We start from the raw sequence: 24,651 nt of genomic DNA, 5'->3' as shown, positions 1-24,651 counted from the left end.
AACTTGATATTTGGCAATTATAAACATGGCGTTAACAGATTCATTGATCGTTCTTAATGTCAGGCGGCCTTACCACAAATCCCCAAAAATACATGCTGGATTAGCCTAATATCGAGTGTGAATCATTATGTACTGAACATCCTAAAAATCAGAAACCGATAAACATTTTCACAACGAACATAGTCACTCTATAAGAAGCACATGTGCATGTATTGGCAATCAACAGTTTGAATGAATGAAGTTACACTTTCATAAAGGAGCCCATTATTGGTATGATATTGCCTTTCATTGAGAATTAATCCTCTACTTGCCCATTAATGTATGTACTTAAATCTTACCCGTTTGTCGATAATTTGAGATTGGTATTTGATTTGAAATTCGGTCGGAATCATACTTCAAAAGTTATCTAAAGACTCCTGCAAAATAAACAGTGTCAAGATTACATTTACTTCAACGACACAGTGGACATGATTTAAGTAAATGTTAGGGATGTCTCACTTCTTTTAAATATCTCAATTTTGTGGAATATAACAAACATGGTATGTATAACATACGTTGATATTTGTAGTTTCGTTATAACAATATCAATGACATAATCTATCGTTACAACTACATGGGTTCAGATTTAGTAAAATTTAGTGTTTTGTTTAAATAATTATGTAGGGTATTTCATTTTCATTTAAAATACCATTCAAATACTGTATTAATGCATTGGTTATCCTTGTTTTCCATTAACAGACGGACTTTACGGAGGAACAAATTCAACGTGAGTATGGTTTTGTATGACAGACAACAATATAGTGTTCGGAAAAGCAGAAAAGAATGACTTCGTTATCTAAAGTTTAACCATATCGATACGATTATAGTGTTTTCATGTCATTAAGTATGATATCGAATAATTTAACGTTTAACTTTATTTGAAAAGAACAAAATATACGCTGATATTCCAGAAAATGAGATTCGCTCATGGTGAAGAATTGATCAAGCTAGATTGTGTTTATTTTTTATGTAATGATGCATACCAAGATCGTCCCAAAATGAAACTGTTTGAATCACACCTGTAAACACCCATTTTTCAGAGTATCGCGAAGCGTTCAGTCTGTTTGACAATGACGGAGACGGGACCATTTCCACGGCGGAGCTGCAGACGGTGATGCGGTCCTTGGGGCAAAATCCTTCCGCTAACGAGCTTCAGCAGATGGTCAAAGAGGTCGATACGAACGGTATGAATTTCTCAGAACTATGGCTAATAAATTGCACATTCCGCATATTGTTAAACCAAACAATAAACCAAATATAACAGTAGAAACAGAATGCCTTGGGTACCAGGTGTCGTGATAATATAACCATTGTTATAAACAGTTTTCTGTGAAATTGTTTCCATATTAGAAATTAAAATGCTATACTCAGCTGAAAACTAAGCCTTTTTCCTTATTGTATGAACGTAATTGTGCGGCTTTGAACAAGCTATTCGTGTTTCTACCGCAAATAGAAGAATTATTTACCATCGTTACCTTACTTTGAACTTGAGAAATTCACACTCAAGAAGCAAGTTCAATCACTGTGAATTTGTACTTTTTAAGAGCAATCGTTTTGTTCCGATTTCAAATTTTAGGAAACGGCAAAATAGAGTTCAGCGAGTTTCTGCAGTTGATGGACAAGAATCTCCGTAACATCGAGCCCGAGGAACTCATCAGAAGTGCATTTGACGTCATTGACCAACACGGGGATGGGTTCATCACATATCAGCAGCTGAGACATGTAAGTACCGTAATGTCATATTACGCATGCGTATATACCATCATAAAATATAACGGAGATGTTACTCATGCGTATAGACCATATACAGTCGAACCCCGTTGGCTCGAACTGGCGAAAATACCTCGAGTTTCGGGTAAATCGAGCCATGCGGAAATGCTTACATTCAGTAGGAAACAATCGGTCCTTCACATCCAGTAAGAGCCAACGAAGAGAGGTCGAGCCAAGCGAGCTCGAGCCAACGGTGTTCGACTGTTTTATAAATTATATTGTCATAGAGCAACACAGGGATGGTGTATGACATAGCAGCAGGTGAGGTATGAGAGTAGCATGAAGTCATGTCACCAACACGTTTACTCTATGCTAGAAATAATCACCTATCTAGTTTTAGCATTTATAATGAAAACTAATACTTGCCCCATCCACCCTGTTAATCTATAGGAACATGCAACATGGATTGCTGTGTTTTTCATAACTCATATTGTTTTGGCAAAATACATTATAACTGATAAAACAACAAAGTTATGCCCATTATTCATAATGCCTTCTCTACGATACGCCGCACACCTCGAGGTAACGCCATAATTGTAATGAACTTGCTAAATCTCCACCAGAAGAAGTTTACCTTTGATATATTGACCGATTTAGATGTTATCCAAGATTTTTCGAAGGCCGAATTTGAAGGGAATTATATTTCAGCTTCTTTTTTTACTTGACAGTCTACACGATACAGACACTTCTATTTTTTGGGAAATCAAGCCAATTAATCGAACAATTATCTGGGTCAACATCTTAAAGAGAAAATGATGGCATATACCATATGGGAATATATATCAGGATATATCAGTGGCAATAAAATACAAACCCAATCGAGTGCCATTAAGTAAAATTTCATCATTTTGAGGTCAAATAATACAGACCTGTTTTTTTGTAGATCACATATAAACATTTGTTGAACAACATGTATACTTTCCTAGTATCAGGATACATTACTTTATAATATTGTACAAGAGACGAATGCTTTATTTTTTCTAATTCAGCATTATATATGTATTCCAATAATGACGTCCTATATTTTTTTTATTTCAAATTACTACATTTTAGCCTAAAATGTTATAATTAAAGGGAACTACCTATATGCGCAGACACCAATAGTCGTGTATGTGTTAATCTAATCTTGTCATTGTTAAGTTTAATTTCGTCCTGTCCAGACGTCCAGTATTTTACTTAAAATATATTCACTATTTATAGTTTATAACAAACCACTTAAAAACCTACCAGTTTACTTAATTACGTTTGGTTAACCATTAAATCATATCACACCGTCTCCTCGGCAGGTGGTACACGAGATGGAGCTGGGCTTCACTGACGACGATCTACGTGACATGATCACAGAGGCGGACACTGCCGGGGACGGCCGCGTTAGTTACCAGGGTAGGTATAGGTTAAAACTCAAATACGATTAGGGAGGGGCGCGAACTTAATCTGGAGTGTAACTAGGTATCAAGAGCGCTTGCTTACTGGCGCCGATATTCGGCTTATGATCACCGAGACAGACAATTCCCGACACAGATGCATTAGCTACCAGGTTACGTAATGGTTGTGGTCAGGAGACGGATGAGTGAGACGTGAAGTTATTGTATAATATGGGAATGTAAGAACATGCGTCAGCTTCCAGGGTACTTCCTGGTAAACGGCAAAATGGGGTAGGATAAAGGTTACAGGTCAATAGCGTAATAGGCAACACAATTAAGCCAGACTTTACGGAAGACAACTTTCCCGACATGATCACAGAGGTGGACATTTCAGTGGACGATCAAACTGTTTACCAGGGTACGTATAGGTCAATGTCAAGGGGGGAGGGGGTGAAAGGGGGTGGCTTAGTTTCACAGACAACGATGGGAGCTCTGGGGACTATTTAAGGTGACGAGCTATCAGGGTACGTTTAAGTATAGAAAATACGATGGGGACAGATGAGCGTCACAGATGGGTCGCCTACGGATCATGAGCAATACTGTCATTATCAGTATTTATGGGTAACAGTATTAGGTATATAAGTATTAATAACCCTATAGTGATAAAATATTGCACTAAAATACAATATTGGTTCAACTTTCTTCTTGGAAATATTGATCAGAGCCGTTAAACAACCAGTTTTGCTGAGATAGTATCAATAAAACTACTGTTTCTCAGAAGAAAAAAAACTATATCACATTGCTTATTTGTCGTAGCTTATTTTATAGGTATTTCTTAATAAGTGTGGTGTCTAATTTTAGCATTTATCTTACAGTAAACTCGTGGGTAGGGCTAGCACTTATTTTATGGTCGTCTCGCGGGTAAGGTTTAGCATTTATATTATGGTAGACTCATGGGTTAGGGATAGTATTTATATCATGGTAAACTCGTGAGTAAGGGTTAGCATTTATATTTTGGTAGACTTGCGGGTTAGGGTTAGCATTTATCGTATGGTATTCTCGTGTATTAGGGTCAGCATTTATATTATGGTTGACTCGTGGGTTAGGGTTACGGTTAGTATTTATATTATGGTAGACTCATGGGTTAGGGATAGCATTTATTGTATGGTAGACTCGTGGGTAAGGGTTAGCATTTATTGTATGGTAGACTCGTGGGTTAGGGTTAGCATTTATTGTATGGTAGACTCGTGGGTTAGGGTTAGCATTTATCGTATGGTAGACTAGTGGGTTAGGGTTAGCATTTATCGTATGGTAGACTAGTGGGTAAGGGTTAGCATTTATTGTATGGTAGACTCGTGGGTTAGGGTTAGCATTTATTGTATGGTAGACTCGTGGGTTATGGTTAGCATTTATTGTATGGTAGACTCGTGGGTTAGGGTTAGCATTTATTGTATGGTAGACTCATGGGTTAGGGTTAGCATTTATCGTATGGTAGACTAGTGGGTAAGGGTTAGCATTTATTGTATGGTAGACTCGTGGGTTAGGGTTAGCATTTATTGTATGGTAGACTCGTGGATTAGGGTTAGCATTTATTGTATGGTAGACTCGTGGGTAAGGGTTAGCATTTATTGTATGGTAGACTCGTGGGTTAGGGTTAGCATTTATCGTATGGTAGACTAGTGGGTTAGGGTTAGCATTTATCGTATGGTAGACTAGTGGGTTAGGGTTAGCATTTATTGTATGGTAGACTAGTGGATTAGGGTTAGCATTTATTGTATGGTAGACTCGTGGGTAATGGTTAGCATTTATTGTATGGTAGACTCGTGGGTTAGGGTTAGCATTTATTGTATGGTAGACAAGTGGGTTAGGGTTAGCATTTATTGTATGGTAGACTCGTGGGTAAGGGTTAGCATTTATTGTATGGTAGACTCGTGGGTTAGGGTTAGCATTTATTGTATGGTAGACTAGTGGGTTAGGGTTAGCATTTATTGTATGGTAGACTCGTGGGTTAGGGTTAGCATTTATTGTATGGTAGACTCGTGGGTTAGGGTTAGCATTTATTGTATGGAAGACTCGTGGGTTAGGGTTAGCATTTATCGTATGGTAGACTAGTGGGTTAGGGTAAGCATTTATTGTATGGTAGACTCGTGGGTTAGGGTTAGCATTTATCGTATGGTAGACTCGTGGGTTAGGGTTAGCATTTATATTATGGTAGACTCGTGGGTTAGGATTAGCATTTATATTTTGTTAGATTCGTGGGTTAGGGTTAGCATTTAAATTATGGTAGACTCGTGGGTAAGGGTTAGCATTTATATTATGGTAGACTCGTGGATTAGGGTTAGCATTTATCGTATGGTAGACTCGTGGATTAGGGTTAGCATTTATATTATGGTAGACTTTCGGGTTAGGGTTAGCATTTATCGTATGGTAGACCCGTGGGTTAGAGTAAGTATTTATCGTATTGTAGACTCGTGGCTTAGGGTTAGCAGTTATATTACGGTAGACTCGTGTATTAGGGTTAGCATTTATCGTATTGTAGACTCGTGGGTTAGGGTTAGCATTTATATTATGGTAGACTCGTGGATTAGGGTTAGGATTTACATTATGGTAGACTCGTGGATTAGGGTAATCATTTATATTATGGTAGACTCGTGGGTTAGGGTTAGCATTTATTGTATGGTAGACTAGTGGGTTAGAGTTAGCATTTATCGTATGGTAGACTCGTGGATTAGGGTTAGCATTTATTGAATGGTAGACTCGTGGGTTAGGGTTAGCATTTATCGTATGGTAGACTAGTGGGTTAGGGTTAGCATTTATTGTATGGTACACTCATGGGTTAGAGTTAGCATTTATCGTATGGTAGACTCGTGGGTTAGGGTTAGCATTTATATTATGGTAGACTCGTGGGTTAGGTTTAACATTTATATTTTGTTAGACTCGTGGGATAGGGTTAGCATTTAAATTATGGTAGACTCGTGGGTAAGGGTTAGCATTTATATTATGGAAGACTCGTGGATTAGGGTTAGCATTTATATTATGGTAGACTTTTGGGTTAGGGTTAGCATTTATCGTATGGTAGACCCGTGGGTTAGAGTCAGTATTTATCGTATTGTAGACTCGTGGCTTAGGGTTAGCAGTTATATTACGGTAGAATCGTGTATTAGGGTTAGCATTTATCGTATTGTAGACTCGTGGGTTAGGGTTAGCATTTATATTATGGTAGACTCGTGGATTAGGGTTAGGATTTACATTATGGTAGACTCGTGGATTAGGGTAATCATTTATATTATGGTAGACTCGTGGGTTAGAGTTAGCATTTATCGTATGGTAGACTAGTGGGTTAGAGTTAGCATTTATCGTATGATAGACTCGTGGGTTAGGGTTATCATTTACATTATGGTAGACTCGTGGGTTAGAGTTAGCATTTATTGTATGGTAGACTAGTGGGTTAGAGTTAGCATTTATCGTATGGTAGACTAGTGGGTTAGAGTTAGCATTTATCGTATGGTAGACTCGTGGGTTAGGTTTAGCATTTACATTATGGTAGACTCGTGGGTTAGAGTTAGCATTTATCGTATGGTAGACTAGTGGGTTAGGGTTAGCATTTATTGTATGGTAGACTCGTGGGTTAGGGTTAGCATTTATTGTATGGTAGACTCGTGGGTTAGGGTTAGCATTTATTGTATGGTAGACTCGTGGGTAAGGGTTAGCATTGATCGTATGGTAGACTCGTGGGTTAGGGTTAGCATTTATTGTATGGTAGACTCGTCGGTTAGGGTTAGCATTTATTGTTTGGTAGACTCGTGGGTTAGGGTTAGCATTTATAGTATGGTAGACTCGTGGGTAAGGGTTAGTATTTATTGTATGGTAGACTCGTGGGTTAGCATTAGCATTTATTGTATGGTAGACTCGTGGGTTAGGGTTAGCATTTATTTTATGGTAGACTCGTGGGTTAGGGTTAGCATTTATTGTATGGTAGACTCGTCGGTTAGGGTTAGCATTTACATTATGGTAGACTCTTGGGTTAGAGTTAGCATTTATCGTATGGTAGACTCGTGGGTTAGGGTTAGCATTTATCGTATGGTAGACTCGTGGGTTAGGGTGAGCATTTATTGTATGGTAGACTCGTGGGTTAGGGTTAGCATTTATTGTATGGTAGACTCGTGGGTTAGGGTTAGCATTTATTGTATGGTAGACTAGTGGGTTAGGGTTAGCATTTATTGTATGGTAGACTCGTGGGTTAGGGTTAGCATTTATTGTATGGTAGACTCGTGGGTTAGGGTTAGCATTTATAGTATGGTAGACTCGTGGGTAAGGGTTAATATTTATTGTATGGTAGACTCGTGGGTTAGGGTTAGCATTTATTGTATGGTAGACTCGTGGGTTAGGGTTAGCATTTATTGTATGGTAGACTAGTGGGTTAGGGTTAGCATTTATCGTATGGTAGACTCGTGGGTTAGGGTTAGCATTTATTGTATGGTAGACTCGTGGGTTAGGGTTAGCATTTATTGTATGGTAGACTCGTTGGTAAGGGTTAGCATTTATCGTATGATAGACTCGTGGGTTAGGGTTAGCATTTATTGTATGGTAGACTCGTGGGTAAGGGTTAGCATTTATTGTATGGTAGACTCGTGGGTTAGGGTTAGCATTTATCGTATGGTAGACTAGTGGGTTAGGGTTATCATTTATCGTATGGTAGACTCGTGGGTTAGGGTTAGCATATATATCTTATATCAGACTCGTGCGTTATGGTAAGCATTTATACTCGTGGGTTAGGGTTAGGATTGTCTTATGCTTCACTCATAGAGAGGGTTTATCTTTTATCTTATGGTAGACACGTTAATGAAATTCACTTCATTAATTTTCTTGCTGTTTTCAGATTTCATGAGCATGATGACCAACAACTTTTAACTGCGGTCTTCCCCGAGGGTTCAATATTGGTTATGTTTATGCGTGTGTTTTCTTGTATGTTGTATTGCTTTTGACTTGTTGGCGCATTTTTAAATAAAGTTTATTTCTCGATTACTTTTGAAATTCAATACGAATTAATTGACGATGGATTCGACCTAGCAACATGCTACTTCAGTGTTCATAGCTATTAGGTACGAAAACTGAGCTAAACGTTCACATAATACTAGCAAAACCTCAGCCCCTACATGCGCCTCAACAAGTCAAAGGATTAGTAAGTGAACTGTTACTGTTATCATGACCACGTGCCGGTGTTCTGCAGGAATTATGGAAATGTTCGATGGCGCTAAGGAGGATATCCACTTCAGTGTTGAGGCCAAGGTAGATGTCCCTGATATTATAGCGCTAACTTCCTCACCGTTTTATCTTTTTGCACCACGTGTTTTGTTAAAACGAAATGATTTGTTTTATGACTGTTAAGATTGATGTTATTGTTTTTATTTCATAATACCGTACAATATCATCATATCATAGTTGTGTTTAAAACCACTATTACATGAGTTGTTATGTTTATGTATTTGTTAAATAAAACTAACATCACTGACAGGTTGCTGATTGTTTTGTTCCCAAATTAACATTCTGAGCTTGATTTGAAACATATCTACCAAACTCAGTCAAACTATTCAGTCCTTGTTTAACTTTGTATTTAACAATGATGCTTTAGTCATGAAATAATAAGGCTTCCTTGAGGGAAAGCACAACATTTTACATGTGTTAGTTCGAACGTTATGGCACATGTACAACTCGGTTATGGCACATGTACAACTCGGTTATGGCATATGTACAACTCGGTTATGGCACATGTACAACTCGGTTATGGCACATGTACAACTCGGTTATGGCACATGTACTAATCGGTTATGGCACATGTACAACTCGGTTATGGCACATGTACAACTCGGTTATGGCACATGTACAACTCGGTTATGGCACATGTACAACTCGGTTATGGCACATGTACAACTCGGTTATGGCATATGTACAACTCGGTTATGGCATATGTACAACTCGGTTATGGCACATGTACAACTCGGTTATGGCACATGTACAACTCGGTTATGGCACATGTACAACTCGGCTATGGCACATGTACAACTCGGTTATGGCACATGTACAACTCGGTTATGGAACATGTACAACTCGGTTATGGCATATGTACAACTCGGTTATGGCACATGTACAACTCGGTTATGGCACATGTACAACTCGGTTATGGCACATGTACAACTCGGTTATGGCATATGTACAACTCGGTTATGGCACATGTACAACTCGGTTGCTTGCCAATAGATATAGCGAGTTCATTTATTTCAATATATCCTCCGCGTGGGAGATTAGAACACAATGTAATATATATAAGCATGTTTAAATATGTCAGTAGAAAAAGTTAATTCATGCAAGAAGTAGCATGAGAGTAATACATACATGTATACAATGGGTTCAAGTCAAACACAATATTTATGGCAAACTAACAGCAATTGTATGATCATACAATATAGACACAATCATCTTATGCAATATATGCACAAATGCCACTGTTTCAGTATTATTTAAACACTATCGAAAGTTTTGTATACATTGAACGCATCTTGTACATAACAGCAATTGATTATAGTCTTCATTTTGTATGTACTTGCTCCCTAAAACAAAATCTCTGAAAATTGTCGAATCTTTTTTAGCTAAGTCGGATCCGACATATTGAACAAATACCATGTTTATATCACAATAAAAACTATCGCGTACAGCTATATATAGAAATATTATAAAAAGGCTTGAAAATCATTGATAGACCAAGAACACCACACATCAGTTGACTTATGTAAAACAAACATGAACCTTTTGATAAGGGAGATAATAACTACCGGTTTTAGCTTTGTTGTATGTAGAGGATTATCGCCCGTTTAAAGGTCTGGTAGTGTTCTTTTATAAAATAGATATAGCTGTGTGAAGTTAGCTAAACATACGACATTGGACATTGGACATTCAAGATCGAATGTTGTGCTGGCACGACATTGGACATTGGACATTCAAAATCGAATGTTGTGCTGGCACGACATTGTACATTGGACATTCAAAATTAAAAGTCTTGCTGGCACGACATTGGACATTGGCCATTCAAAAATGAATGTCGTGCCAGCACGACATTGGACATTGGGATTTCAAAAATGAATGTCGTGCTAGCACGACATTGGACATTGGACATTCAAAATCGAATGTTGTGCTGTCACGACATTGGACATTCAAAAGTGAAAGTCGTGCTAGCACGACATTGGACATTCAAAATCGAATGTCGTGCCAGCACGACATTGGACATTGTTATTTCAAAAGTGAAAGTCGTGCTAGCACGACATTGCACATTGGACATTCAAAAATGAATGTCGTGCCAGCACGACATTGGACATTGGATATTGGAATTTAAAAAATGTATGTCGATTTTGAATGTCCAATGTCGTGCCAGCACAACATTCGATTCTGAATGTCCAATCTCCAATGTCGTGCTAGCACGACATTCATTTTTGAAATCCCAATGTCCAATGTCGTGCTGGCACGACTTTCACTTTTGAATGTCCAATGTCGTGACAGCACAACATTCGATTTTGAATGTCCAATGTCCAATGTCGTGCTAGCACGACTTTCACTTTTGAATGTCCAATGTCAAATGTCGTGCCACCACAACATTCCATTTTGAATGTCCAATGTCCAATGTCGTGCTGGCACGACATTCATTTTTGAAATCCCAATGTCCAATGTCGTGCTGGCACGACATTCACTTTTGAATGCCCAATGTCCAATGTCGTGCTAGCACGACATTCACTTTTGAATGTCCAATGTCCAATGTCGTGCCAGCACAACATTCGATTTTGAATGTCCAATGTCCAATGTCGTGACAGCACAACATTTGATTTTGAATTTCCAATGTCCAATGTCGTGCTAGCACGACATTTATTTTTGAAATCCCAATGTCCAATGTCCAATGTTCGTGCTGGCACGACATTCATTTTTGAATGTCCAATGTCCAATGTCGTACTAGCACGACTTTCACTTTTGAATGTCCAATATCCAATCTCGTGCCAGCACAACATTCGATTTTGAATGTCCAATGTCGTGCCAGCACAACATTCGATTTTGAATGTCCAATGTCGTGCTAGCACGACATTCATTTTTGAAATTCCAATGTCCAAAGTCGTGCTGGCACGACATTCATTTTTGAATGTCCAATGTCGTGCTAGCACGACTTTCACTTTTGAATGTCCAATGTCGTGCCAGCACAACATTCGATTTTGAATGTCCAACAATGTCGTGCTAGCACGACATTCATTTTTGAAATCCCAATGTCCAATGTCCTAAGTCGTGCTGGCACGACATTCATTTTTGAATGTCCAATGTCCAATGTCGTGCTAGCACGACTTTCACTTTTCAATGTCCAATGTCGTGCCAACACAACATTCGATTTTGAATGTCCAAGGTCCAATGTCGTGCTAGCACGACATTCATTTTTTAAATTCCAATGTCCAATGTCGTGCTAGCACGACTTTCACTTTTGAATGTCCAATGTCGTGCCAGCACAACATTCGATTTTGAATGTCGAATGTCCAATGTCGTGCCAGCACAACATTCGATTTTGAATGTCCAATGTCGTGCAAGCAAGACATTTATTTTTGAAATCCCAATGTCCAATGTCCAATGTCGTGCCAGCACGACTTTCAATTTTGAATGTCCAATGTCGTGCCAGCACAACATTCGATCTTGAATGTCCAATGTCCAATGTCGTATGTTTAGCTAACTTCACACAGCTAATAGAGCTATACATATTAACCAGAGGGTCGATAGGGCAATATGAAACCCTTGCCCACTAAACTTAATAGATCAAGTAATAAAATAAAACGTATGCTAGACTCGATGGGCTCGAAGGGCTCAGATGAATAAACACTTTCGCGAACATCGTAAACATAATTTTAATTGTTTTAAATTAGTTCAACGATCCACTAATGATGAAACAAAACGACATTAAAATGCCGTCCACGGCGTATAATTCCTTAAAACGTGCCAGCAAATGCACTCAAATAAGTATTTGCGCTTAACAGCTGCGTTCTTGATGGAAAAACCTTTTGTAACTGTATGAGCAACAAGAATTAAAGGTTTCTTTCAGTCGATAATACATGGCTGCGAAACACTGGCTCCGGGTCTTTTAGGGGCTGAATATATAAAAAGTAGGTACGACTTGTTATTTTACCTAATATAACGCTAATGATGGCTTATTTCAGAAATCGGGAAGTGCACTACCATTAGATCATTAAATGTTTTTGTTTTGTTTTTTGTAAACTGTATACTGTTTTTCTAGTAATAAGAACGATTCTCCCGCCAAAAATGCATGTTTACAAAAGTAAAAAAAAACATCATCAATTTCCAGCTTAATTTCACTAAAGAAGCCTACATTTAAGATTAAAACAGTATTATCGAGAGCTTTTTTTTGTCGGAAATGAATAAGACCACCTGTTTACCGGAATAAGCATGTTTATATTCTTGTTCTGGGTTGAGCTGAAACCAGAAGCCAGGCGCTGTATCTGTATAATAATGCGCTCTACTCATTATATTAGGAATACTTAAAGTTCTGTATATAAAACTAGCATTAAGAGATTGTTGTGTTCTTTAAAATATTAATACATTTATGAGGATTTAATGCAATTCATTTGATAATGTGCGCGGCAATCTCAGAAATGTCGATTGGGCTAAATAGTCCTTTTACAAATTCTATATAATTACATGGCTACTGTTTCTTGACCTGTTTTTTACCATTCAAATTCCAAAACAATTCATTGTATTGGGTCAATACGGAACACTTTGAAAATCTTCCTTTCAGAAACTATTGGCCCGATTTCAAAATTATGTCACAATTTTGTTCCTAAGGTGGCCCTCTGTCAAATTCCTTCACAAAAAAACATGGTTGACGGGGGGAGGGGCTAGTTACCACCATATGTCAATATGGAAAACTTTGAAAATCTTCTCTTCAGAAATTATTGTCCCGATTTTAGAATATTTTCACAGTAGTGTTCCTATGATGACCTTTTTATCTTTCTTTCCTGTTTTTATTTTTTTATATATATTTATATTAATGTTGTACAATCATTAAAGATATTAAATTCAAACTTAATAAAATTATTCTTAGTAACAATGTGCTTTTTATCACAAGTTTTGTGGCACGGTATATCAATCCAACTTATATATTGTAAGAGTTATGGCCCTTTGTAACTTTTTTTAAATAGATTCATATTTGACAGCTTTAAACGGGTGAGCGATTGGGTGGGCGGCGTCCAGTATATTAAAACCCTGTGTCTAATCTGGTGAGCGATATAGGGCCATCTTGGCCCTCTTGTTATAATGATGCCCATTCTTTTGCTCTAGCTCGGAAGTGTTATTAGCTCTTTTCATATACAGCTTCTAAAATACCTGGAGCCTCTGTTTGGCATCCCATATAATACTGGACAATATTTAAGTACGAATGTACATCTTTTCTTCTTTAGTGACGCAAATACATTTCAGTTACTAAGGTTAGTTAGTACAGTTGATGTATTTTGCACGATAGAAGCAATTTTACCAGGTGTTTTCCATCATTATCATTGGATCCCATTAACTGCTTCTCAAACAATATTGATAAAACGTTCGATATCTCGAAACCATTTAATAGCATAAAGACGTTCATCTCAAAAGAGTTTTTGATTCAATCCCTTAAAGTCAAGTCAATTCAACGCGTTCATTCTCTCGAGTTCATGTACAATATGAAAATATTGAGGTACATAATAAAAACAATGCAAAGTGAAGGATTTATAATCATTTGTTTTTGTTCTATACGTAAATACGTTCAGGTTTATTCGACAAGTGGCGGAAATGGTCCTCCAGATTTTCTATACGATTATGTTATATGTTGATATCAACAAAAGATCCCCATCTCCGACTGAGACTGCCACTTAAAGTATTATAATACGTATTCAAGCGCTTTGTTTTCAAATGCAAATTAATGTAGACAGTGGTAATCACTGTTTACCACTCTCAACTGGTTAATCCTGCCGTGTAAGCGTGATAATGTGTGTGCAACGTATTGTTCACCGCAGTTTCGAATATATATGTACGCCGCATGTGCATCAACAAAAAAAACGCTTTTCTACAAAAGTTGCCAAAATGTCTAATTATCTTTGACTATTGCACGCGGATGTGAAAAGCACGTAAATATATTCCAGGTATGTACACAAGTCATTTCACTTACCTTGACCCTATCGACTTTAGTAGTACATTTATTGTTTACTGACGAAATACGTAATAGTTCAGTACTATCTGCCAAATTCCTTCAATTTCACCGTTCCTTACTTTAATTTTTGGGCCATGCCACGATTGTTTAATTTCTGTTTGGCATTTCTTTCTGAAACTTAATATCAACGCATGTACGGTATTTCCGAAGGCATGCCTATGTTGACTCGCGTATGAGTAATGCTAGCATTGTAACAATGTCATGTATGACCAATTATGACGGACTTTTCAACTGTATCTCTAAATCTGTACTAATCACAACTATTTTCTCCATAATCATTTAACTTATATTTCTTTTTAATCTATCTTTTTACGGTTCATGGTTCGATTGCTATTATTGGAATTCGGATTATAATTTGAAACACAATGAATGAAATATACCCAAAGACCAAAGAAAATTTAGAACATTATTTTCGTTCGTTGTCGCTTATAATCCCCTAAAGCTGTATGCTTTAGAATAAAAGTAAAGACTTCGTTATAAATATGCAATCTGGGAGTCGCCTTAGCCACAACAAAACATGCTGAATGGAAAATAATGGAGACATATACACTTTAAATGAGATTTAAAAACAATAGCGGGTGATATGGACTCTATTTTAAAAGGTTAAGAAAGTTTATCTAAAAACGGAGCTCTTTTGAATAAAACGTTGCAAGTATAGCAAACTGTAAGTACTCTCATTCATTCAACTGTCCGCTTACTGAGATATTCAGTGTGTTGGTTACAAGGCCATACAGAAAATATTTATATCCCACAATTTGGGAGGTTTCTTTTATGAATATTTTGAATACACTATGGGCTTTGATTTAAATGCTGATAAGCTTAACTCGATCTTTTATTAACAAAATATAATAATTCATAAAATCGTTACAGTATTTGAAATGTTAAATGATAAAATGATATTATGATAATTTTCCATAATATTTCAGACTGCTATTAAAGAATTAAAAAATACAAAAGAATCGAAGCAGACAAAATATAAGACACAACCACCCAAGCCAGGAGACAAGCCTTTGGTTGTCAAGGTTCCCGGGAAGAAGGCTCATCGTAGGGAACAGCGAAAGAGGGACAGGTTCAGTAGTCTCTCTCTCGCCAGACCGCCTGATAAGCCCAAAGTTGTAAAGGTCCCGGGGACAGGGGCCACACATAGGAGGAGATCGGACATTGAAACATCTGGGTATACTTCAGGGGAAAGTGCGACTAAGGAATATAGTGGTAGGAAAAGAGTCATCGGTGAAAAGGCTAAGATAATTAAGAAACCTGGTCTGTCTCTTCGTGAAAGAAAGGAACTTGGACGCTCTAATCAGTCTTCATCCAACGACTTTTATGGAGATTCTGGTGGTGTAAGTCCAAGGAATAAGACCACTGGAGGGAACACAGGATTATCTTCATCTTCAAGAGATACCCCATCGTCCCGGAGAACTTCTGAGCTAACATTACGTGAACGGCGGACACAAGCCAGGTTAGAAAAGGCCGGACTTTCGGAGAACGAGGAAGAGAGGGTCCAACGAAGAATCGAGGAGCAAGAAAATTTAGAAAAACAAATCGCAGACTTATTGAACAGAAACTCTGTAAAAAAGAAAGGGGTACACAATGATACAGAGGTAAGCAATCACCCGCCACAGGAATACAAGAAAAAGAAAAGAGATATTAGAGCTGCAGAATATATTGTTAACAATCTGAAGCAGCAGAAATTAGCCGAAGAATCATACAATAGAAAAAAGTTAATCGATTCAAATAATAATTCAAGGAATAGCCAGACGTCGAGGGATTTACAAAGTAGGAATACGGTGCCAAGTAGGAATACACTGCCAGACAGAACTTCTACAGGAAACAGTGACCCTAACCAGACATATGTAGAACGTTCTGAAGAAGCTCATCGTGAAAGTAGAGATACCAAACACACAGAAAATGAAGTAACTGAAGAATATTATACCAGACAACAAACGCATCAAGGACCAAGACCAACCCCCTACCAACCGGGGTACGAGGCTCCAATACATGAAAGCCTAGAAGAGATGGGCGACACCGCGCGTCGAGACGAGGACCTCTATGAGGACGGGGGCCGGGCGGTCCGGGGATACGAGGAGGAAGGTTACTATGACGACCAGCAGGGGTACGGCGTACAGGACGACCAGGAAGACAACAGGGAAGAGGAATATGACAATTATGTGAGTAGTAATATGTTGATTGTAGCCTGAATAATTAATCTAGTGGTAAAGATGTCCGACTCTCACCTTAGATGTTCGAGCCTCACAAGGGGTAGGAATTTTGGCCTATCAAAATGAAAATCACCCCTACTGGTTCTGCCCAGGTTACGGAATTATGTGATTCATTTCAGCTGATAGCTGTCTTTACAATCGAGCTGAATCAAATTAGTTCAAACGTTTAATTAACAGATCGGACATAATTTATCAACAGGCTAACATGTGTTGTCCATGATAGGTCACATTTAACTATATACACGCATATTTCGGAAAATGTTTTTGTGATCCTCATTATCAGCTTTAGCAGCAACAAAAACAGTATTAATAGCAGCAACATTACATCCACAATCATATTCGCGATCATCACCAACATCACTATCATAATCATATCATCGTCAATATCGTCATAATCATAATCATATTCGTCATAATAAGCATTGTAAGCATTTTACTTTGAACCTGTGATATCTAAATCTTATCATTAAATATCAGGTGCATTTGTTTAAAGTGTTTTCCCATCCTTGATCAGGTTTAATCTCCCTAAAGTTTTGTCTAATGCTTATTTAATGAAACACAGCTATTTGCTTAAGATATTGTTCTATTGACAAGCAAATTTATGGATAAAGAAAATTGGATCTACAATAAATCGAGAAATACAAATTATGGCCGAACAAATATGCTCGCTCATTAGTGTACACAGTGCCACTATATGGTACGCCTATTCGTTAACCAGTATTTAAACAATGTTACTACATAAACAGTAAAGATCAACCACTTGAATTTGACGAAGACACTGGTTGTCAAAATGTATTTTATGTGGTCCTGTGTTGTTGAGAGGCTTCAAAACACTTCAAGCAAACTTAAGTTCCATAAACTGAAGTTATTACCCGCAATCTGTGTTTACAAACTAAGTACTGCATTTTGCACATTCATTCAAAACCTGCAGTGTTTTATCTTGAAAAAGCGTCTCAAAGAAAATAAACGACGATATTTCAGTACAAGTTGCGATGGTGGGCAAGTGTCAAGTTTGATGTGAATGTTTGAGGACCACTTGTCGAGCCCTGACGCTCGGCTGTCATGGAGCGAACTGGGGCTCACAATAATCTTGTCTTACTGTAGATATAGGCTGGTGCTCACTGGAGTGGATAGAGACATACCACGGTGGAATATTATAAGACAGTTCGGAATTTAAAACAGTTGTTAATTGGACGGACATAACTATACTATTGTCAACTTATTGGGATCGTTTCGTTTTGTCATATGATTAGAACGAAAATACAATTTTCCCCGGTGCCAAGTTATTCTCTAGCCAAATTTAGTGTCAGTGTAAAGACTAATTTATGAAGTGAAAGTATTGTTTTAAAGAATTAAAGTAAGCTGATGTGTACATAACCGGAATACCTTTAATTATGTTCTTAATTCCGACTTTGAATAATTGTTAAATGGATAATTCTACATAATTGGTGTTCGGGGATACTTATATTCATACTTTCAACATTTGTAATGGAAGGCAACAATTCCTTATTATTGAAGACTCCGGTCTTCTAATGCAATCAATACCCGGTGGACATTGATTTTGAAGCTTGCTTTTGAGTTTCCTGGCTGCGGCAGTGAGGTTCCCAGAGAATTCATTCTCTGTTGTCGCTTATTAATTTCATAACAGGCATGCCTTTTGCAAACGTTGATCTTGTATTTTGGACGCTTGTATCGACGTAATGACTTCGAGGGGAGGCCACGCGAAGGACGATCACGTTCGGGGGTTTTCTGCCGACTGGGTTCGTGCAGCCGCCTCTACATATCTACATATTTGCCTTTCAAACAAAGATTATTTTCAATTAATATAAATTGATCCAACTGATAAGCGAATGTAATCAAATTAAACTTCAATCAGTGAAAGCGTTTTCTGGTTGGTAAATATCCGTTCTTTGTTAAATGGAAATGGAAATACACACATAGTGTTTTAATACCAATATACAACGATATTTCTGTTGATAAGCATTTCATTAGTTGCATTTTAACTAAGCAACATATCAAGTATAATTAATTCGAAGCATCTGACGTTGATTTCTATTTACTTCAGGACGAAGGGCAGCACGGGTCGGGGCGGCTGCCGCCTATAGACGATAACCGGAAGCGGAAACAGCAGGATCAGACGTCATGGCAGAGCTACCCGGGCAGGAAACCCGTCTATGTAAGTCTTGATGCTTATGAAGTATCTAATATATAAATAAATGCTGGAAATCCAGTAAAATCAAGTATCTTCAGTTTTAATGCCTTTTAATTAATTATTTGTATTACAAAGTTTAATAAATATATATAACATATTAATACGTCCGTTACATTGGTCAGATATTGAATACGTCCATACGAAGTAATTGAACATCGATCTCTGACATTTAAATGCCATTAACTTATTAAAACTCTTATTTATTTACTAATATTACTCGTTCGAACAAAAGGATTAACAACACTGTTGCAAACCCTGACCGATCTGCATGTTCACAATCTTAAATACTTGTTTCGATGCGGGTACATGTGTTTAACAATCGTGCTTATTTTTTACCTCGATTTTTTCTCCAAACCATGACGGGTGATTTTATTCCAGGAGCGTCTGTATGACCCCAACTACCGGGATCGCAGAAGCTTGCCCACTAGACCGGAAACTGTTTACTACAGGGACTTCAAGTCTCGGCCTCCCAAAAACTTGGGACACGTTGTAAGTGGGGAGAAATGATATTATTATATGAATGAGAGATTTGAAAAGTCATAAATGCTGTGTGTCTGAAATGGCTGGCCAGGAGTAAGTACTGTTTTGTGGAGGAAAGTCAAACTGCCGTGCGTTTTATATGTGGTCAACAATTTAAATTTCTCATGATTTCCAGTATATCAGCAGTCAGCCGTTTTTGATTTAAAACAGGTAAAGTGATAGATATAAACAGTGGCTGGCCCATTTAGAAGGTGGTTTACTTAATAAAGCATGGACCACCATGTGTCTTGTTTAAATAGCTACATTGTTTCACTTGATATAATTTTAGCTAACTAACAATGAGATAACTTATTTCTTACAATTTTAAATGAGCGTCTGACTGTGGAGGCGTGCTTTAAAGTTTATATCGTAGTAATATGTCAATGACACACGACCGTTTATCTGTGTCATTTTAACAAATCTTAATCATAATGGGTGAGGTTTCATAATAGGTATCGATTCCCATTTCTATAAAAAGAACTGTCAAAATCTAATGACAAATGTTAACTTTGACATTGACTAATTGCCAATCTATAGTATGAAGTCGCAAAATGTGACAAAATGTAGATACGTGAACAAGATGGACACATGATGTCCTTTTAGAGGAAAATCTGCTGAATACAACTGAAGAAAAAAATTATTAAAAAACTTAAATTTACCATCCCGTTTGAAATTTTAAACTGTTTGAAATACGCACACTAATTGTCAATAAATTTGAATTAATCAGTACGTACCGAGGGGTAAAGACAATATTAAAGGAAAGATTATTTAACATTATCAAATGATCATGCAAATGTAAACAGTTCGATGCTAGGCTGTACTTTAAAGCACTTGATATTGTATTTGCTATTTGATCAAGTATGGTTATAAATCCTCTTAGGCCGCAACAGAGCTATTATCTCGAAGTACCTCTGGCATCGGATTTTCAAACTCACATTATTTTTCTTTATATAAAACAAAATCGTATAATTCCAAACTAAAAATTACGATGCAAAAAAATTGAATAATTAATGAAATATATATTTTTTTCTCATTAATATGCAGTTTGTACTGTCTATATCTTCTCATGAGAATCCGGTGCCAGTGCAAAGTACATGTTGTTAATTGAAACAAATATTTGATACGCCGATCACTCTGTTCTGGAGGTATGAGCAGTTCAATTATGTGAATTTCGGAGGCCTGTTGACCAATACTATGATGGCCCCACAAGAAAGGTCCCTTGAAAAGAATAAATAAGTTTGAGAAGGCCTTGAAAGACTGCAAACTTGGTCATTTCACGTTCACTTTCAGTTAAACTAAAAACAAAAACACACATAATTGCAATTATGATGTTTTGGTCAAATATTTTACATTATCAGACTTAGTATTCGATGAGAAGTAGCCTTTAAATAATACTAAAATTATATTGAGTGATCATTTGGCATCACAAACTAATACTACGGCCAGGGCACAATAGAGCTAATCTCGTATATGTGCATTACAAGATTACGGCCAAGGTAAGATTCAGCTCATAACGGCCAAGGTTCGTTAGAGCGCATTTCGGCTATGGTACGATAGAGCGCATTACGGCCAAGGTACGTTGGAGCACATTAAGGTAAAGGTACGATAGAGCGCATTATGGAAAAGGTACGGTACAGGGCATTACGGCCAATGTACGATATAGCGCATTATGGCCAAGGTACGATAGATCACATTACGGTCAAGGTACGCTAGAGCGCATTGCAGTCAAGGTACGATAGAGCGCATTGCGGTCAAGGTACGATAGAGTGCATTACGATCAAGGTACGATAGAGCGCATTACGGTCAAGGTATGATAGAGCACATTACGGAAAAGGTACGATAGAGCGCATTACGATCAAGGTACGATACAGTGCGTTACGGTCAAGGTACACTAGAGCGCACTACGGCCAAGGTACGATAGATCGCATTACGGTCAAGGAACGCTAGAGCGCATTGCGGTCAAGGTACGATAGAGCGCATTTCGGTCAAGGTACGATAGAGCGCATTACGATCAAGGTACGACAGAGCGCATTACGGTCAAGGTATGATAGAGCACATTACGGAGAAGATACGATAGAGCGCATTACGATCAAGGTACGATACAGTGCGTTACGGTCAAGGTACACTAGAGCGCACTACGGCCAAGGTACGATAGATCGCATTACGGTCAAGGTACGCTAGAGCGCATTGCGGTCAAGGTACGATAGAGCGCATTGCGGTCAAGGTACGATAGAGCGCATTGCGGTCAAGGTACGATAGAGTGCATTACGATCAAGGTACGCTAGAGCGCATTACGGTAAAGGTATGATAGAGCGCATTACGGAAAAGGTACGATAGAGCGCATTACGATCAAGTTACGATAGATCGCATTACGGTCAAGGTATGATAGAGCGCATTATGGAAAAGGTACGGTAGAGGGCATAATGATCAAGGTACGGTAGAGTGCATTACGACCAATGTACGATAGAGTGCATTATGGCCAAGGTACGATAGAGTGCATTACTGACAAGGTACGATAGAGTGCTTACTGCCAATGTACGATAGAGCGCATTATGGCCAAGGTACGATAGAGTGCATTACGGCCAAGGTACGATATAGTGCATTACGGTCAAGGTACGATACAGTGCATTACGGCCAAGGTACGATAGAGTGCATTACGGTCAAGGTACGGTAGGGCGCATTCCGGTCAGGATACGGTAGAGCGCATTGCAGTCAAGGTACGGTAGAGCGCATAACGACCAAGGTACGATAGAGCGCATTTAGATCAAGGTATAATTGAGCACATTGCGGTCAAGGTGCAATTGAGCGCATAACGGTCAAGATTCGATAGAGCGCATTACGGCCAAGGTACGATAGAGCGCCTTACAGTTAAAGAACAGTAGTGCGCAAAACGACCAAGGTACGATAGATCGTATTACGGTCAAGGTACGATAGAGCGCATTGCGGTCAAGGTACGATAGAGCGCATTGCGGTCAATGTACGATAGAGCGCATTACGATCAAGGTACGATAGAGCGCATTACGGTCAAGGTATGATAGAGCGCATTACGGAAAAGGTACGATAGAGTGCATTACGATCAAGGTACGATACAGTGCGATACGGTCAAGGTACAATAGGGCGCACTACGGCCAAGGTACGATAGAGCACATTACGGTCAATGTACGATAGAGCGCGTTACGGCAAAGGTACGATAGAGTGCGTTACGGTCAAGGTACACTAGAGCGCACTACGGCCAAGGTACGATAGTGCGCGTTACGGCCAAGTAACCATAGAGCGCATTACGGTCATGGAACTTTAAGGCGCATTACGGCCAAGGTTACGACGACAGATCGAAACTTGATATGTGCATTGGATACCTTGAATCATTTAAAAAATCTGAAAGTTTGGCGGATTAAGATTTAGAAAAATAAACAATATTATATCACCTATTCTGTCCCTTTATGTTTGTGTCTATATGAACGCAAAATGTTCGATTTGAATAATATTTTTGATAACATTGTATTTCCATGAAAACAACTGCCCATATTGACTACAGTTAATGCCCACGTGTCTTTCTTGCAGAAAAGCAAGTTCAATGACCCGAGCTACTACGAACCCCGAGGGGAGTATGTCCTGGAGACGGAGGACCCAGAAGCTGCACAGTTCAGGTCAAAACCGCCCAAGGAACTAGAACATGTGGTAGGAACATATTTATTACGAGATGAGTGAAGATGGCTTAAATAGGACGCGCTACAGCGTGAAAGTTGCGAATGTCCTAATATATTTGAATGTTGCGAATGTCACGAATGTCCCGAATGTCCCGAATGCTTTAAGTATCGAAAATGATGTGAATGTTGCTAATACTGTTATATGTAGTGGATGTTGTAAAGGTCGCAAATGCTAAAAATAGTTCAGAAGTCGTAGGTGCTGTTAAAGGGACTGTACACCAGATTGGCACCAAACAAATTTTTTTTCTGTAACGAATCTCAGGACAATTATTTAATAGAATGTGTTACGCTTTGATATCATAATTGTAAAAAAAGTAACAAAATGTAAAAAAAAATTGTGTCGGAGACCGGTTTCGAACCCGTGTCGCCAAAAGTGTAGTCAAGTGTTGTACTACGCTGTCCACTGTGCTACGAAGGCTTACTTTGAACGAGTGGTATATTTAAGCTATATACCTAACTTGGTAATATCACGTGATAACATCGACTAGCCAATCACTCATAAGGAATGAATTCTACTAGGTAGACATACCCAGTAATCTTTTTTAATGAAAAACTACGAAATAACTGCTAATCTTAAATTAATTGTAAACAATGTGGTATTTTCTTCTTTTCTTGCAATTTGATAATCTGGTGCACAGTTGCTTTAATATAGTGAAAGTCGCAAATGTTATGAATGTCGCGTATGTTGCTAATGACGCGATTGCTGTTAATGTCGCGAATGGTTCGAATGTTACGACTGTTGTAAACGTTGTAAATGTTACTCAAAGCATGAAATATAAGAATGTCCTGAAAGTCGTTTGAACCTACATTGTATATTTTGAATGTCAAGTATGTCCAGTCTACACTGCACTCCAAATATTACCTTATAATATATAATATAGTTAATTCACTGACTAAAATAATTAAGAAACATGGATTAAGATTCTCATAACAGTGTCGACGGCTTAGTTCTTTTCATTATTTCAATGAAAGCCGTTTTCCACTCGAACATAATTTAAATGATTTGGTATTACTGCATTTGTTAGATAGAAATTGTTTGTGATTACCAGATATCTCATGCTTCAAAAGAACACCTATCTTTTTCTTTTCCAGCAAAGTCGAATATTAAACCCAGAATATCAGAAGAAGAAGGAACCTGCTCCGGACTCCTCCACCGAGGATCGGGCCGCTGCCACCTTCCACGCTCGCCTCCCTCAGCATCTTGGGCACGTGGTATGTACTTTCCTTAAGCAAAAGACTCGCAATGCTATATGCCCGATGTTACGACCACCGAACACGATAGAGAAAAAGCAACCAGTGACCAACATAAGCAACAACAAATTTGATTTACTTACATTTCCAATGCTTAAGTTAAAAACCTTTCAAATAGAATAACGTCCACAGGCATGCCATCTTCACTGATCCTGGTATTCGTAAATATCCGCAGAGTTTAATCCACATGGAATATTAAGCATATTCTATGAAACCTATATAAACCAAAAAACATTATGCCCACAAAAAGGTTGAAATGTAGTCCTCACTCAATAATTTAATTAAATAAAAAAATAAC

General features: G+C 38.1%; 2 protein-coding genes across 2 annotated transcripts in view; both read left to right on the top strand.

Moving 5' to 3' along the window:
* The first annotated feature begins 314 nt into the window (after positions 1 to 314).
* On the top strand, positions 315 to 8,685 carry LOC128209455 (calmodulin-like). Its single transcript, XM_052913483.1, has 6 exons — positions 315 to 539; positions 739 to 766; positions 1,080 to 1,223; positions 1,616 to 1,761; positions 3,096 to 3,192; positions 8,053 to 8,685. Exons 1-6 carry the CDS (start codon positions 537 to 539, stop codon positions 8,082 to 8,084), a joined length of 450 nt encoding a protein of 149 aa, XP_052769443.1. The 5' UTR covers positions 315 to 536; the 3' UTR covers positions 8,085 to 8,685.
* Positions 8,379 to 24,651, top strand: part of LOC128208329 (transcriptional regulator ATRX-like) — a 33,972-nt gene continuing 17,699 nt past the window's right edge. The window contains exons 1-6 of the mRNA XM_052911888.1: positions 8,379 to 8,462; positions 15,372 to 16,613; positions 18,730 to 18,840; positions 19,255 to 19,365; positions 22,957 to 23,073; positions 24,195 to 24,314. Coding sequence (XP_052767848.1) covers positions 8,379 to 8,462; positions 15,372 to 16,613; positions 18,730 to 18,840; positions 19,255 to 19,365; positions 22,957 to 23,073; positions 24,195 to 24,314 — 1,785 coding nt within the window. The remainder of the gene's footprint in view (positions 8,463 to 15,371; positions 16,614 to 18,729; positions 18,841 to 19,254; positions 19,366 to 22,956; positions 23,074 to 24,194; positions 24,315 to 24,651) is intronic.

Source organism: Mya arenaria, chromosome 11, assembly GCF_026914265.1.
Source record: "Mya arenaria isolate MELC-2E11 chromosome 11, ASM2691426v1".
In the NCBI taxonomy this organism is placed as follows: Eukaryota; Metazoa; Mollusca; class Bivalvia; order Myida; family Myidae; genus Mya; species Mya arenaria.
This window is presented reverse-complemented; position numbering and strand designations above follow the sequence as displayed.